General features: G+C 39.8%; 1 protein-coding gene across 4 annotated transcripts in view; it reads right to left on the minus strand.

Annotated features, from left to right (window-relative positions):
• PDE10A (phosphodiesterase 10A) overlaps positions 1 to 18,481 on the minus strand; it is a 147,396-nt gene that overhangs the window by 55,707 nt on the left and 73,208 nt on the right. For all 4 annotated transcript variants that reach the window (XR_011920398.1, XR_011920399.1, XM_072409074.1 and 1 more), the window contains exon 5: positions 15,324 to 15,373. Coding sequence is in view for 2 of the 4 variants with exons in the window: in XM_072409074.1 (XP_072265175.1) it covers positions 15,324 to 15,373 (50 nt within the window). In the remaining 2 variants the exon portion in view is untranslated. The remainder of the gene's footprint in view (positions 1 to 15,323; positions 15,374 to 18,481) is intronic.

Consider the following 18,481-nt stretch of genomic DNA (forward strand, 5'->3'; position numbering starts at 1 on the left):
ACCCTAGAGATATAAAGTTAATGGTGCAGGGATGGGTGAATTTCTGACATGCAGCACGATCAGTGTAGAAACTGTGTATACAAATCCAGGGCTGTGGAGTCGGTAGATAAATCCTTCAACTCCGACTCCTCAGATTCTGGTACCCCCGACTCCGACTCCTCTGTATTTACAGGGTTTCTCATATTATCTTCACACTTTTGCACTCAAACTTCATAAAAAAATGTAGACCCCATAATTATTCATAAATCAAAAAATTTAATATAAAATTAAACATAACTATTTTTACCATTAACGTTTTTCTCAAGAAACTTATAAAAAAAATAGGAAAATAAATTGATAATTTGTCAATTATTATGTTTTTTACTTTATATAATTTTCAAATTAAATATCTTTATTTCAGGAATATATACTAAGTTTTAAGATAACAATATTATTCATCTTTTTTATCTTCAAAGTTATTAGCTTTACATTTAGTATTGCACTTACCCTTATGGCCAGAGAATAAAGTAATGCAGATCATCAAAGAGTAGTAGACAGTTATCTGAATAGAAGTGATGCCTCCCAGATAGCAATGGTTCTGGGTTGTAATTGTAGAATTATAACCAAAATTATTAAGATCTATAAATCTTCCAGTAGAGTGGAAAAATTACCAAAAGGAGGTCTGAGAAATTCAAAGTTGGATGAAGCTCATAAAGAGGAGTTACAACAGTTAATGTTTAAAGATTGCGGAATAAGCCACAGGGAAATGAAGGATCAAGTATTTGCCAAATTTGGGATTAATGTATCTATTTCAACAATAGATGCATTGATAAATTCCAATGGTAGTTAAAAAGAACTTCTTTAAATCCTGCAAGGCGCAATGATTCCCACTCTCAATTGCTATCTCATTGCTAAGGAAGATGGAAAAAAACATCTACTTACTTGATGAAGTAGGTTTTAACATTGCAATGAGAAACGAAAGGGAAAGATCTCATATTGGGCAAAGGGCAGTGCATGTTGTGGCTGGGATGTGTTCCAGAAACTATTCAATTTGTTGTGTGAGGAATAAAACTGGGACCCTCCACTTTAAGTCACAAGCATAAGCGTTTAATCAAGAAGTATTCCTCAATTTTATTGATGAGGTTTTGAATGTTTTTAGTGAAAAGAGTGTTCAACATGCCATCCTAATTATGGATAATGCCTAAAAATAGCCTAAAAAATAGCCCAACCCTAAAAATAGTCAGGTAAAGAGCATGGTTTAAAGTAAGGGACATCAGCTCCTATTTTTACCACCATACGCTACATTTCCTAATCCTGTTGAGATCATGTTCTCCAAATGGAAAGAAGTATTAAGAATCAAAGTCTAATTCTTCATTTGAAGAGGATGATCCTGAGTTACCAGTGCTTATAGCTTCATCCAGTGGTGGTGTTTCAGGTAGTAATCCCTTCATGTAAACTGCTACATCATAGAGGGCCTTTTTTATCAGTCTTATCATCGCTCAACAAACTTCGGCTCATTGGATCAACATAAATAGCAGCTAACAAGATTTGATCATCAGGCATGAGATTCCCTCTTTTCTTCTTTGAAGATACAATACCATCAGCTATTAACCTTCCACTTTTGTTCAGGAAATATATCAAGCTCTTCCATTTCAAGAAGAATTTACCAGGTGTTAAATCTTCAGATTGCAAACTCTTGGTGACAGTAAAGGGGTTATAAAGTAGATTTTCCAGTGCTTTTACTTGTGTCCACTAGCTTTCAGTTAATACAATATTTTCATTGTCCAGTTCTTCAAGAAAGTCTTTTAGTTCAAGTAAACACTTTACCATTAAATAAGTGCTTCCCCAGCATGTTGTTTGATCCAAAATGGCTCCCTTTCCTGCATGTCTTTCCGAAATAGCATTTGTTTTAGGGGCCCTGGCTGCAACAGTTACTTGCCTCAATTTGCCAATTAGAGTAGTTGGATGACGATCTTTCAATCTATCTCCTATTTGCAAGTTGCAGAGTATGAATAGCACAACCCATATGTTGAATATTCTATGCTTAGATTCTCCTTCAACGTTATCCAAAATGTCACTATTCTTTTTGCTTTCACTTTCTTCAATACTTGCAGAACTGTCTTCCTTTAATATCTGTCTGTCACTTTTTTCAACTACTTTATTCATTTTCTCAATTGTGCTCAACAAATTAGAAGCATTATCTGTCACAATACATAGAAAATGTTACTTTTTTTTTGTGTAATTGTATTTTTATTGAAAGAATTTAACGGGATACAGAAAGGAAAAGGGAAGTGCACAAAAGGGAAACAACATTTTTCATCATAACAAATCATTTCTAAATTGCAATGGTGCAATAACCATTTTTCTGAACATAACACATAATATAAACATCTTAAGAGGTGGAAGTGAGAAGAACAAAGGAAGGGTAGTGTGACATTAGTAAATCAGAGAGGAGCTGAAGGTATTAGCCGGGCAGGTCAGCATAATAGCGATCCCATGCCTCCCAAACCATTTCAAATTTAGCCACTGTATTTCTAAGGAGTGCCGTAAGGTACTCCATAAGGCGAATCTCTTGGATCCGCGCATAAAGATTTTCCATGGAAGGGGGTGAGGTCGCCTTCCATCTGGAGGGGGTCAATGTTCGTGCTGCAACTAAAATATGGGTTGCCAATTTTCGAGGCACATTCGGCAGTGATGGGGAGGGTTGACCCAAGAGATGAGAGAGAGGATCTAGTGGCACAGGTTGCTGAACCACAGCCGATATTAGGTCATTAACCCGTGACCAATAGTTGAATAAGGGGGCAGAACCAAAATATGTGTTCAATCGTGCCTCTATGATTTCTGCATCTCCAACACATGGGGTCTACATCGGGAAACAATCGGTGAAGGACCGTCGGTGTATGGTACCACCTGAGCAAAATTTTATATAGATTTTCTTTATATAATGTACAAATAGAACTTTTGTGTGCTGCCTCCTAGATGTCGAACCAATCCTCTGTGGATAGGGTCCGACCCAGCACCTCCTCCCATTTAAGCATGTAGCCAAACTTATTGAATGTCCCCTGTGTGGAAGTGTGTAGGAGCCGGTAAATAGTAGAAACCGTGCCTTTGGCATGGGGGCCTTCCATGCATAATCTTTCGAATGCAGTAAGAGCCTGAAAGATGGCTGTGGGTTGGAGTGACAAAATGTAATGTCTTATTTGGAGGTAAGCGTAGAAGGAGGTGCGGGGCAGTTCCACTCTATCACCCAGCTCAGCAAAGGAGAGCAACCTCCGCTCAGTTGGATGTAAGACATGTCTGATTTGGTATAGACCTCTGTCCTTCCAAGGACCAGACATCGATCCAAACAGGCTATCCGGGATTTGCGGGTTAAAAATTATAGGAGGTTAACGTCGAGGCTGGGGATGCCAGACCATATTTGTCCCTGCAGAACCTCCACATATTCCTCGTGAATAACATGGGTGCCGTTAAATCAGACTCCGCAAGAAGTAAGGAGGAGCTCCACTGCATAACGTTGGGGTGTATAGGGGCTATCCATTGCTCCTCTAACTCCACACCAACACTAGGAGGATAAGGGGATGTCCATTGCTGAAGATGTCGCAAGTGGGCCGCCAGATAATATTTGTGAATATCCGGTGCTCCAAAACCTCCCCCCTCCCTAGGAGTACAAACAATGTGCTTAGCTACTCTATGCCTTCTATAAGCCTAAATAAAGCGCATAAAATCTGTTTGTACTCTTCTCAATACCTGAGAGGGCACCCTAACCGGCAGTGTCTCAAATAAATACAACAGTTTGGGTAGGAGCATCATCTTTATTGAGGCGATCCTACCCAGCAACGACAAAGGATGACCCTTCCATTTGCACAAAAAGCTGTTCACCTCTCTAAATAACGGGAGAAATTGTGAGAGTATAATTGGGAGTATGTGGAGGTGATTTGAGTCCCCAGGTAACGGAGGGAGCACTCCTGCCAGGTAAAGGGAAACGAGTCCCGTAGGGCCTGCAGCTCTAACGAGGGGACATGAAGAGGCAGTGCCTCCGTTTTAGAAAAATTAATTTTAAATCCCGAGACTTCACCATATTCTTGCAGTTCTCTCCATAAATTAGGAAGGGAGGTAGCCGGCTGAGACAGGGTCAGGAGAATGTCATCTGCATAGAGAGAAAGCTTGTATGCTCTCTTTTTCACGGACACCCCATGTATACTTGGATTGGAGCAGATGCAGGCTGCCAAGGGCTCTATGCACAGAGCGAAGAGCAGGGGCGACAATGGGCACCCCTTCCTCATCCCATTCTTAATAGAGAACCCGGCGGAGGAAGCATGGGGCAGTTTAACCGAGGCTGAAGGGGCTGTGTATAAAGATTTGATCACCTTAACAAAGGGCCCTGCAAAGCCCATTTTATTCAGGGTGGCTAACATAAAGGGCCAGCTGATGCGATCAAAGGCCTTTTCGGCGTCTAGACTAAGTATCAGAGATGGAGTCCTTTGTTTATTTATAATATCAATGACATTAATAACTCTTCTGGTGTTGTCACTCGCATGTCTATACGGAATAAAGCCCGTTTGATCCCCGGAAATGAGAGCGGGAAGGAACCGGGACAGCCTAGAGGCCAAGATTTTTGTAAAAATTTTTAGGTCAGAATTCAGAAGAGCTATTGGTCTATAGCTCGAGCAGTCCAGTGGGTCCTTACCTGGTTTCGGTATCACTGTTATATGAGAGGCCAACATGGAGGGGGGGATCGGTTTGCCTTTCAAAAAATCATTAAAGAGATTCAGTAGATATGGGGAGAGCTCTGGTAGAAACGTTTTGTAATAGAGGTATGGCAAACCATCCGGACCAGGAGCTTTAGAGGATGGTAATTGGGTAATAGTTTTTGTGATTTCCTCTTCTGTGATGGGCTTATTAAGTTGCTCCATGTGATCCGACTCGATCCTAGGAAGGGCCACCTGTTCCAAATACGAGTATTTTTGGTCGTAGGGATCCACCCAGAAGAGTCTGGGCGCAGTGAACCGTTTGGTATAAATTCGAGTAATAGGACTCAAAACAGGAAGCAATGTGGGAGGGGTCGTATCGCACCTTCCCGCTCTCATCCCTGACCGCCCCTGGAGAGGAGTGGAGCTGCATATCCCGCAGGTTACGGGCCAACAATGTGTCTGCCTTGTTTCCCTTATAATAATACTGTTGACGGGTACGCTGCATCCACCAGCTAACCTTCCTCAATTCCAGTGCCCTCAATTTAGACCTGAGAGTGGTTAGTTCCCTCAAAAGGCCCAAGGACGGTTTCGTTGTGTATTTTGCCTCTACAGACTTTAAGGCCTGTGTCACAAGTGATCGTTGCAGATTAGAATCCCTCTTAAGGCGGGAACCCAGGGCTATACAGTGTCCCCTGAATACAGTTTTATAGGCTTCCCAGAGTGTGGAGGTATGTGCCACCGTACCCTCATTTTCACTAAAAAAGGTTTTTAAAGTTGTGGTTAGTGACAATTTAGTGTCTAGGTGTTTTAGTAAGTATTCATTTAGGCGCCAGTGACAGATTCTCACCAAGTTGGGGGAGAGGGTGACGTCCAGTGTAATGGGAGCATGATCCGACCAAGTAATTGGATGGATCTCTGCGGTGATACTGTTCCTCAGGAGAGGAAGGTTGGTGAAAAGGTGGTCAATTCGGGTGTGCGTACAATGGGGGGGTGAGTAAAAGGAGTACTGTCTCCCGGAGGGGTGGTGAATCCGCCAGTTATCATAGAGTTGATATTTCCTGATCAATTGGCGAAACACTCTGGACTGCTTGGACACCTGCGACGAGGGCTGGGAGCGGAATAATGTATGCCTATCCCTATTGGGAGAGAAGGTTAAGTTAAAGTCTCCTCCCACCACCAAGTAGGTATGGCTAAAATCCCGAAGGCGGGATAACACCTTGGTGAGAAAGTGGGTCTGATTGGTGTTAGGGGTATATAAATTACATAGAGTGATAGGCACTCCCTGCACAGCGCCATTCAAGATGATGTATCTCCCATCAGGGTCAATAATGGAGCGGGAAAGCGTAAATTTGAGAGAGTCCTTAAAAAGGACCGCAACTCCAGCCTTCTTTTTGCACGGGGAATTAGCAAGGTACACCTGAGGGTAAAGTCTGGAGGCAAAATTAAATGAGCCCGAATTGTCAAAATGAGTCTCCTGTAGAAATATTATGTCTGGAGCTAAACGCTTGAACTCTCTCAGTGCCAGTTTCCGCTTTGTGTTAGAATTTAAACCCCTGACATTAAAAGACAATATCCTAGTAGCCATTAGGAATGAAAGGGAACCAATATGCCTCAGCTAGAACTGTCCACCCAATAAAACATCCTTCGTTGAGCCTGAAGGAGAGCATCCAGAGCCAGGTAGTGGCCCACCGCATGTCACTATCAAAGAAGGGGGAGGGGGGAAAGGGGGTACAAAACACCTCCAAGACAAGAACAAATAAAACCAGAAAACAAGGGAGAAAGTTAAACCAGTAGGTTAGTGTTCGCCTATCGACGAACAGGGAGGAATCAACATCCGCCGGTCCCTGCCACCTACAAAATAGGAGCAGGGAACAAATTCGCCTGGCAGATGAGCGGTTCCTCCCATAGGGACCATGGAGCCAACGCCGACCACAATCAGCGTCAGACCACTAGGGCGAGACCGGGACAGCCCCCACAACAATTAGGGACCATCCAGAGCCCCCCCCCCCAGGGTCGCGGTGTACCCAGGCAATGCAACAGTGAAGCATATATACAATTATAGCAAAGTTACAGGGCAAGGCAGTTAAATCAATAGCGTCCTAACAGTTAGCAACTTTGGAGCGGAGAGTGGAATGACAAAACATGCAATTGGAGTGAGCCTAGCTGTAAATCAAATCAATTAAGGCAACTTCAGTATAACGAACACAAGCTGCAGTACAATAAGGGCTCTTCCCCAGTCAGCTAGCCTCTACATCAGTTGGGGAGAGCAGAGGGCCGTTCACCCGGGGGTGTGGATTCCCAGCGGTTGTTCTTGGGTCTCCTCCTAGGGGCCACTGTCTGCCATGAGGGAGAGCGAGGCCTCAAGGAATCTTCACGTTCCCATCCCGGGAGTTTCGGGCAGGTTATCCCCAAGTCTCTGCAGAAAGGCCGCAGGTCCTCCGGGGACTGTAATATAGCTGATTTTTTTGCTGATAGACTAAACGGGAAACCCCATCTGTATGGGATGCGGCAATCCCAAAAGAAGCGGAGGGCATGTCCAAGAAAGAGGTCTCCAGAGTATCTGCTGGGGATCTAACAGCCAGAGGCTTCCTGGCCCCCACCGATGACAAGCCCTGGGGGGAAGGGGTGACTTGTTTAAACGCCGCAGTGATGTCCCTGCCTGGGGATGAGTCAGGGAGACCTGCAGGCCCGATGGCATCACCGCATGGGGAGGCCGCGGGTGAGTACTGACCCCCCTCATGGTCCACAGGACTCACAGGCTCTGAAGGAGGCGTCCCCGGATCGCAGGGAGAAGCTGATCCCTCGGTGCTGCCTGGTGCAGGGCGGATGGTGGAGAGCAGAGATCCGTCATCAGGATCAGCAGCCCGGTCACGTTCTCCCCGCTGCCACGTGTGCGGGGAAGGAGATGGCGCCAACTTGGAGGCCGCAGGGGACGCCGGCGAGGGATCTCCAATATAAGCCCGTATGGAGGGCTGAGACGACGGCTAAAGCGCTGCTGGGGTAGGGGGGAATCTCCCCACTCTTGCCTTCCGCTGCTTGCCCATGGATGGGTGAGTATGTGCCTGGGATTCAAGGGATTGCGATCGGCGTCCGCAGAGCACATGGATTACACGGCCATCTTGCTAGCCAGCCAGGCCACGCCCCGAAAATGTTACTTTTTAATTTCAAAATCTTCTAGAACATCCTCCACTAACTTCTGAAGATAGTCACTGGTGTGATGTGCCTTGGTGTCCTTTACTCTCAAGGATAGCGTTATCGTTTTATTATTTTCATCAACAAATCTAACATTAATAGCAAAATAACTGACTCTGTGACGTGTGCATGCATGCATTTTTATTAAGACAAAATGTCCCTTTAGATCTTTTCGTAGTTCTTCCTTTTTACATTTCGCCTCTTCAATTATAAGTTTTCATATACTTTCTCTTTCCAGAGAAACACCAAGTTTTTTAGCCATTTCAGTCTAAAAAGAATGGCTGTGAAAAGAAGGATAGTAGTACACTATTCTTTACTACCATTTCAACAATGTGGTGTTTGAATTTTTCTGGTGTCATTGTTATGGTAACTTTGTCAGATATAAAGAATCTTCTTAGTTATGTTTGGTCTCCAGTGGATTTCAAAACATTTTTTTATCCCAGACGTAGATGGAATATTTTCATTGATACCTTTCTCATTCACAACTTCTAACACTTTAGGATGAAAAGGCTGCAAGTGTCTTTTCAAATTTAATGCTCTTGTAGGTGCATTTTTGTTAGACCCACAGAAACTGCTAATTTTTGCATCACATTGTTTTTCACCATCATCTTCAAGAGCACATTGGCACACGCAATGTTTCCCATCACTTGATAATGTAAAGTGCTCATAAACAGTAGACTTTATCGTGTTTGTTGACAGACTTTTTGCCATCGTGAATGGGGTGCCGCTTTCACTAAAATATAAATATAAAATATGTTATACTAACTAGCATATTCCTTGATTTAAATACAAACTGAGATTGCCCGTAGCAACAGGGGGTTGTTTCACACAAGAAACAGGGCCAGCAGGTTAAAAATGCATTAAGGGTTTTATTCACTAATACTATTTCCACACAAAAACAAGCAAAATAAAACAAACAGCAAAAATAAAGCTTGGCCTCTAACTCACTATTAGATCCATTTACTAACAATCCAGCCAAACCTAGTGCTGTGTAGGACTCTTCAGGCCCTTATCATACAGCTTTTCCAACAAAGTCTGTGTCTTTACTCAGAGTTTACCTTGGACCTCCTCCCAGCTAACCAGCCAAGACAGAGCCACAGGAATAAGCAGGCTGGGAGTTTATATGCCCAGCCTAATTTCCAGGATGCATTTCAGCTGAGACAGTTACACCTGATCGTACCCAGGCCTCTTTAGCTCCCCCACCTGGCCGAGAAGCTCATTGTCATTCAGCCTGATACTCCAACCACACCTTCAAAGTCAAAAACTGTCTGACTAAACAAAAAAATACTCTGCGTATAACCTGTAAATAGGCAATGTACCTGTTCTCCTGGACGAAACCCTGTGCATTCTTTGGCCAGCTGTTACAAAACATACACATAGTCCTGCACTTTTGCAAACATACATACAACACGGCACTATACACACAAAGCCCTGCACTAAACATAATTTGTCCTATACAGAAAAACATGCACAAACATATATACTATACACACACAACACAGAGCCCTACATTTTACTCAGAAATATACACACAATATTCACTATACACAAGGGGAGGGGAGGGGAGGAGGTGAATGGGGGGGGGGGGGGATATGGAAATGATTCTGTCTGGGAGTATCAAGGGGTGTGTCAGAAAACATAATTTTACAGAAAATATGTTCAAAGGATGGCAAGATATACTGATCTCAACACCCTATGATCTAGGGAAATGGCAGACATAGAAATAACAATTAAATTATGTGAAAGGGTGTATCTACTAGAGTATCATAGGTCATTAAAGGGTAAATATTTAGGTGTTATTGTGGAAGAAAGGGTTTAAAACAATGTAACATTAGGGCCAGGCTTCATGGTTGCTTGAAGATAAAAAATACATTTTGCTTTGCTGCAAAGTAGTTTAATATCTGTCTCCCCACCCTTGGGGTTTGGGGGTACATGCTCTAGAGCATAAAAGTTTAGGACATCAGGGTTTTTAAAGACTGAAGGTGGCTACCGGTAGCATGAAAAAATAGTGTTTCTGGCTGTGGCCTTCCTACACAAGGCTGTAGAGATGCTGTTGTCTTCATTGATACGGAGAAGATACAGAAACGGCAGTCTAGTGGTATTCCATTCCATGGTAAGCTTAGGTTGAAATCATTAAGTTGTAATGCTTGAAAGAATTCTTTTGGAATATCTGAAGGACCTGACCAGAGTATAAGTACATCAATGTACCTACACCATAGTACCAGATGTTCTTTGAATCTTGTGAAGGTTTCCGCAATGTTTCTTTCCCATTCTCCAAAATACAATTTAGCATAGAGGGGTGCACATTTCATACCCATGGCAACTCCTTGTACCTGTAGATAGATGGTATTAACAAAAGACGTTTTTTCCAAGATGTATTTGAGTAGTGATAATATGAAGGAGTTGCGATGGTGTTCGTGAGGGATTTCTCTCTTCAGACAGTTGTTTATCATTTCTAATCCTTTCTCATAGGGGAAGCTGCTATTCAGTGCCTATAGCGACAAGTGTGGTATTGGGAGGCACAATCAGGGTATTGGTAAGCTATAGTAACTCAATCGTATCTTTTGTTTTCTTATCTATGATGTTGTTTGCATACATCCCAGAGTAATGAGTAGAATTCATGTTTAAAGTTTTCCACTTGTTGAGTACCAATCTGTGTTTTTGAGGATATCCAGGCAAACAGACTTGTAGTGTTGCGTTTTCAAAATCACATTACCTCCTTTATCAGATGGTTTGATGACTATGTTCATAAACAGGTTCCCAAGATGTTCCGAGTTACAAGATCCACAAAAAGATGCATTTCAGGCAATTTGAGATATGAAGTTGAAGTCTTGAGAACTATACTGTAAAAACTCATAGGGGATCGATGATGAAGTAGTGCTTGGTGTTTTGTCATACATGAATTTAAATGCCAGATTCCTGGCGAATTAGTGAATGTCCTTTATTATTTTGAATTTGTCTACTATAAAATGTTTTACATTGTACAAATGTGTTTTCTTTATGTATCATTTCGTCACACCAAGAAGCTGTTCAAATCCATCTTTCTGAGATTTATGTCACACATGTACAGACACACCCCTTGACACTCCCAGATAGTACTTTAGAACAGGGGACGCCAACCGGTGGTCCTTAAGAAGATTTTCAGGGTCCGCGGCTCTGGTCCGTGCACCCCCGAGCGGGGTCAGAAGAAGAACCCCGCCGGGGGGATGCGACAGCCAGAGCCGCGGACCAAGTCCCCCATGCAAATCCCTGGCTCAGGGAAGTGGGCGGGCTGTGTTTAACTATACAACCCACCCACTCTCCCATCGCAGGCTCAATTCTGCGATGGCACAGTGGGTGGGGTTATGGCGTTAAGACATCACTATGGGTTCCTCCCAATTAATTGACAACCGGCTCCCCACGCAAGCAGTCAGGAGATGGTAACTTTAGTGGCCCGCGGGAAAAAAAAAGTTGGCAAACGCCGCTTCCGCTCTGCAGGAATCATTTCCATATATATCCATCCCCTTTTCACCTCATCCCCTCCCCTTGCGCCCACCCTTCCTGATTAGCAGGGGACCCAGAGTCCTGGTTTCCAGGATACCCGGCGGCCATCATCAATCGCTACAGTTTTCCATGCCAAAAATTATCTATACGATATGAGTATGATATCTCTATAAATGGAACTTACTGACAACAATTTTAATAGCACTAACAGGGACACAATATTAGATTAAATCGCTTTGACATCATTTTGTTTTGAATTCCAGACTGGATGATTTTTACCCCAACCGGCCCAATAACAATTACTTTACCTGCATGTTTTCTTACCAGAACAGCAATTTTCTCATGGAAGTGCATCATGCCCACGTGAACCAGCCATAAATGCTCAGTAAGTTCTTGTCCTGTTTTACTTAAATTCCTCACTATTAAGCACAGTATACTAGAAATCAAACACTGACAATTCACACCTACTTTAATTACAAGACACTCTCTATTACCCATAATAATAGCATTTATGATACCATTGATCACTAATATATTGCCTCATTGTACATCTCTCTATGATACTAGTTATATGAAACGTGTACCAATATTTGTCATTATATTGTAATAATTTGTATGGATAAGTTTTATGTATAAATATCAATGTTTTGTTATACTTTATTATACAGTTGCTATGACATGCATCCCCTGATGAAGCCCACTGGCGAAACGCATCATGTTAGAGACTGACCATCTTCACTTTTTCACCACATAGTCAGGCAACTGATTGTCTAGTAATAAAGGCGGACCCCCTGAGATATTGCACTCAGGGAAGCCTTACTTTTATTTTAATTTTGTTCATTATCTACTGCACTTTGTTAATTTTCTCGTTAACAATTGCATACTTATGTGTATGCCAAATATATAAAACCTTTGCCACTTGAAACTCCTGTATTTTTCTTCCTTTCTTGATGAAACAATTAATACCTTCTTTTATTTTGTATTATTTTTTTTAGTGCAACACTTAAACTTGTCCTAGAATATAAATGGCACTTCAGATAAATGCTGTAGTCAGGTGATGCTTGTAGGCTAAAGGCTTTTTTTTTGTATGGAGCCTTTAAATTGAATGTGATCAGAACATCAGAACTCACTTTGGTATCACATGACTGTAAAGCACTTTTCAATCATTAGTGGAAACTCCTGCTGTTATAGATAACTGGGACTGGGATAACTGTAGTAAAATTACATTGGCAACAAGTTAACAATAAAGAGAACCTTGGATGTCATGTGGGAAAATACACCCCTTTAAATCAGAAGCTTATAGAACCACATTTAGCAGTAATAATTGGAATTATTTGTCTTCTATATGGTGATCAGTTTTTCACAATATTGTGGATGACTTTTGGCCCTCCCATCTTTACAACATTGTTTCATCTTAATGAGATTTGTAAACATCCATTTTTGTTCAGCTCTCTCAAGATCCTTACACAGACTTTGACTAGGCAATTTTACCACCTTTATTCTTTTCTTTTTCAGGCATGCTGTTGCAGATTTACGAATATTCATAGGATTGTCATCCAATTCCAGCTAAGCTTGAGAAGTTGCACAGTGCACAGTCTTCACACTAGAATACATTGGTATACTGAAAAGGTTATGGTCAACTGAATAACTGCAACGCCCCCTGGTCCTGTGGTTGCATACCACTCGAATCATGCTGAGGTCTGTAAAGCTTAGGGTGGAGCTCTATTTTTTTTTTTATTTTTTTTGCAATTTTTCTGACCTCCACTCCTGTGATGATTGGCAAGTGTCTTGAATAATTTCCACTTGTGAATATTCTTTCCATTGTCAACAAACTGATGGGCAGCAACAACTTTCTAAGGTTATTGCAAATGTCTTTCCACCTTAGAATTGTGTTGTGAAAGTTCCAGACCAGTCAAAATGCAAATGTTTGGCACACTTGCAAAAGAAACAGAATATTTTTTACTATATTCTGATACACAAAACCTTAGTGAGGAACGTGTACTTTCTTTTGGCATATTAAATGTAATAAAGAGTTTTATTATTAGCTCCTTAGTGTCTTTTGTTTATGTTCTGAAAGTTCTTTGGTTCCTTTTTGAATGTTGTTTACTGTTAGAATTTAAATTTGAGGCACAGTATGCTTTAGAACAGTGTTTCTCAACCCAGGTTCCCTGAACAATGAGTAGTTTGTGTCTCTAGGTCAGTTTAAGAGATACCAATAATCTTTTGGGCTATCCGTAAGGTTGGCATTCTTCCAAATGGCAGCAATGTAAGGGGCATTCTTCATACTGACCACTGTGCTGTGAGCTGTTCCTTTAGTAATTATAGCAGGGGTTCCCTGAAGAACTGGAATCCCAGAAACACTATGCTAGAGCATGGTGGGGAGAATAGTATGCCATGAGTTTTCAGTACATTGAAAATTTACCCTAGACCATGTAAACATAATGAGTCATAGTAGAGCAAAAGAGAAGGAAAATCTATCTCTGTTACATGGCTGTGGAGTGATTAGAACATACACGTTTTTATTTTAAAGAGGCATTTTATAGGGTGAGTATGTTTTCTTTAAATGCAACTAGCAACTGAGTGGATTAGTGTGGTTACTTAAATAGCATAGAAACCTTTTTAGAATATGTTGTTGATATCTGAGACTTAGGCAAGAAATAAAAAAGCAATTAATGTTTAAAATTTTCAAGTAGGTTTCAAATATACAAATTTATTTTAATGCCAAACCCCATAAAACTATATCAAACAAAAAAAAAGAAAACATTTACCTAAGGGTTTTTTTTCTGGCAATACAATATACACAACCAATACATTTATTGGGAAAAATACAACTTATTCATGAAATAAAAAAAAAGATATGTGATTATGGACAACATATTTAAAACAATATACTCATAAAACCTCATGATACATTTATAGCATGTATACTGTATAAGAAATAAAAAGTGTTAAAATACCAACATTTGCATTCTAATAGCTAAAACTGGGCCCATGTATTTGTTAGGGCTCGTTCAGAGCTGAGGTTTTTTTTTTCAAGCATTTTTAAATGGTTTTACTGTAAAGAACTTGTTGAAGACAGAAGTCAGCATTCATGCAGTTGTACGTAAAGTTCTGTGCTGGTCGTGATTGATAATGGTTTTACAATGGATTTAGCTGCAATATATTTTTATTTTGATATTAGATGTACTTTACCAGGTTTAATGTTGAATAATTTAGGTTGTCCATTTATTTTACTTAAGCAAGTATATTGCTACAAAAAAAGGTTGGGAGAGAATTGATTTGAAACACGATTTAAAAATATCAAAGGGAATGCATAATGATTTGCACATATTTTCTTTAGAGCCCATGTTTATTCTCTCTGGGCTTGTCAAAATCACCAGACGGACATCAGACATTTTGTTTGCCAAGTAAACATTTTCAGTTTCAATTTTAATTACATTTTTTCAATTTAAAAAATGAGGGATGTATAGACGGCTTATTAAAAAAAAATTTTTGCAAACCTCAGTGGCTCAAGCTGAATTGGACAGACACAAAAGAATAACTAATTTACATGCCAGTTCCTTAATTGGTCTTGGTCGTGTATTTTCGTGTATTGTACACGTTAGATTTTTGTCATTGGAAAGGATCTTTCACAATCCTTTCCAATAACAAAAGACTGAAAGATGTATGAATGAGCGCTGTAGATACAGCATCTTTCTGCTTTATAGAGAGGGCTGCGCTCTCTCCTCTTCATTTGTATTGCCGTCATTCTTGGATTAGCCAGGATGGATTCATGAACAACACCGACGGCCGCTGTACACACATCAGATTCTCATCCAATACTAGCCCTGAAGCGATACCCGGATGAGAATCATCTGACGTGTGTACGTAGCCTTACATAGTAATTTGTTGGAAAAAAAAACTGAAGAAAAAGTATTTAGACACAATGGTCAAGTGGTTACAAGTTTGGTAAAAATAACAAAGGAAAAGTAAACTTACATTATTGCATTCTCCAAGGAAATATAGTGCAAATCCATCAGCTTTTGTAGCTGTTGAAAAAATAAATAAGAAAGCGAAAGAAAAAGAAAAGAAAGAAACAATTAGAAAGCAGCACATGTTATAATTTCCCAATTGTATAAAAAAATACCTTTTAGTAGATCAAAACTAAAATCTTTAATAGCTCCACCATTTATTATTCTGCATTTTTTCAAATGTGCAAAGCATATAATGTCCCTGGGATATAATTGGTTTCTATAGTAAACATAGGTATTCATTTTCTCCTCTATTTAAAAATCAGTTTAATAAGCTTTTTAAAGGAGAAACACATAAAAATAAATATATAAAATTTTAACTTAAAAACTGTTTAAAACATATCAGAGAACTTGCCTCTCAAGTGTGAAATGAAAAAGTATCATATAAAATCTCTGTTCCGGAATCCAGAAAGGTAAATGTAAAGATCTTTATATAGCAAAGCTAATGTTTTTATCCCTGCCACAACTTAGGGTTTGTGAAAGCATCACATTTTTAGTTATTGTTTCACATCAGTAAATCTAAATTACACCAACTATCCCTATAGGGTAAAGCAGAATATATTACTCTCTGATGACCAGCATTATTTAGTCAACCTGTCAGGATCCCAGGCTGTCCTGGATCCACCCAGTTAGGAGCCAAGGCTGTCCTGTCTAGTACCTCAAAAATGTATGTTATATGACCTAAAAAAAGATGTATGTTTCTCTGCATCATGTGTTAAGTGGTAAGAGGAACATACATTATATTCTTGTAATCTGGTTGCCACCTAATGAAAACATTTTGTCCATTGTTCAAAACAGTACAAATTAGCAGAACTTAGGCTTTGTGTTTATTAGAAGTTGTCAGATTCCTGTTTGAAACCAGGAAAATAATGTGGGAGTGGATATTACTAGGCAGGCTACATTACCATGAACGAACTACCGTAATGTCCCATTACACTGGCAATGGTGTTAAGACGAAATCCTGTTTATAATGAGGAATTCAAACAGTCAGGCAACTAATGATCAACTTATATGATGCAGTAGCCCTGATTTATCAAGCGAATTCACATAAGCTTGCCACCCGCATATATGCTCCGCTGGACATGGTGCATTACCGTAAGCCAGTGCCGAGTGCTAGTGGACTTGCCTGATGGCTTACAACGTTGATAAATGAGCAGTGGGGTCGAGAATTTGCCAATTAAGTTGATTAATTTTCAACTGCGCGATTGAGGTGGATCTGTTAAGCTCGGTCAATAATGATGTCATAGCAATCAATTTGGGCACACCTGGTCCCTGTTCAGTGTGCACCTACAGTCCATTACAGGCCAATTTGAATCTTTAGTTTGTATTCTTTTTTTTGGTATGTGCTAAATTTTTATGTTACATTATATTATTTCAGAAAATTGGTTCATTTATGGTTAGACTGGCTGCAATTGTTTTATTACATTACATTTTTTTTTACATTTTTTTCATGTTAAGCTGTATATATACTAATTAGCACTTTATAATATGTCATCTCATCACATAATAGCATGAGTGTTAAAAAAAAAATTTCAAAAAACAAAAATTTCAAAAAACAAAAATTTCAAAAAAAAAAATTTCAACAGCATTTTGCATCGGGTTCAAATTTTATTATAGTTTGGCTTTAGAGAAATCAAATATTTGAAAAAAAGTTTGTTGGGAAAGATGTTATAATACATGTATCAAGGAAAATGTAGTGATTTCACTTGTGTGTGTCAAAATAGATTTAAATGTACATAAATATGCATTTTAATTTTTACTATTTTAACTGGACCAATTTGGCGGGGGATTAACCCCCCTACTGTTCTAACTCTCTCCGCATTTCCATGCAAAAAGCGTTACATTTTTTTTGCATGGAAATTTATTTTACATTATAGGCCTATAATTTTTCGGCATAATTCACCGAAATATGTCCAATATTTAATAAATTTACCATTAAACTTTAAATAAAAAACACAAACATCTGTTAAAAAAATAAATAAAAAATAGTTAAAACATGTAATATAACTGTACAATAGCATGTATAATATATATATATATATATATATATATATATAATTATTTATATATTATATGAAGATTTTTTGCATTGGACTCAATACAGGTAATTTTGTATCAAATCCAATACAAAATTATTTAAGTTTCCTGCCGCCCGCACCGACGCCACCGGGAAACCCCAGAGATCGTCTCTGCATTCGCCGGCTGGAGATCGAAGAGGAAGGATGTGTCCCCAGGACCAGCGGGGACCAGCAGGACATTGGGGGACACAACGGAGCAAGGTAAGTGGGTTTTTTTTAAGTTTAAAGCGACCCCGAGTGTGACTCGGGATTACTGCTTTTAGTATTGTAAATCCATCCGGATTCACACTCGGGAATACGGCTAGGGGGGTTAAATCAAGTAAGTTTGCTTGGTCAGTATGCATTGACGTGACTTTTTGTAATCTTCATTATTGTTAGCTTAATCTGTTGCGGCAATGTTTTTGTGCCTGGTTTCTAATTACAGTTTCTGTTCCCGTTGCCTATGTCCCATTCTCAAAATCAGATTGTCACATATTGGCATTTGAATGTATTATGTACATATTCCCTTTATGAATAGTTTTTCATGGTTTTTATTTATTTTAATAGTTCTTACATTTGCTGAATAGGCTGTGGTTTTTCTTTAATATACTTCACTCATGTTGATTTGCTGCCACTGTTCTACACAACTCCTAGGTTCATTTGTAGTATTGTATAGGTTTGTTCTCATTGTGCTGTGCTGCCTGATGTTAGCCCCATTGTATACAAGCACACTTCTACTTGCTGTCCAAACAGGTTGTCAATTAGCTGTCCAGCTCAGTAGCATACTCATTCTAACACACCTGATGGTAATGGAAGGAGGTCCAAGTTGCCAAGCACAACATTAAATCAAATTTATTGACAAGATCACAAGCGGAGTCAAGCACTCCTAAATACTGGATTTTATGCATTATTTAGGTGTTTACATAATTCATATAGTATTAGTATATAAAACTTCCAGGGACAAATTTACTTTGTGCAAAATATATTTTATTGCTTCGACAGCTTTCCAGGGTGTTTAGGCAGTTGAATGGCATTTTAGACCTTGGTCCACTATAAATTCACTTCATCG

This window comes from Pyxicephalus adspersus, chromosome 4 (assembly GCF_032062135.1).
Source record: "Pyxicephalus adspersus chromosome 4, UCB_Pads_2.0, whole genome shotgun sequence".
Taxonomy (NCBI): Eukaryota; Metazoa; Chordata; class Amphibia; order Anura; family Pyxicephalidae; genus Pyxicephalus; species Pyxicephalus adspersus.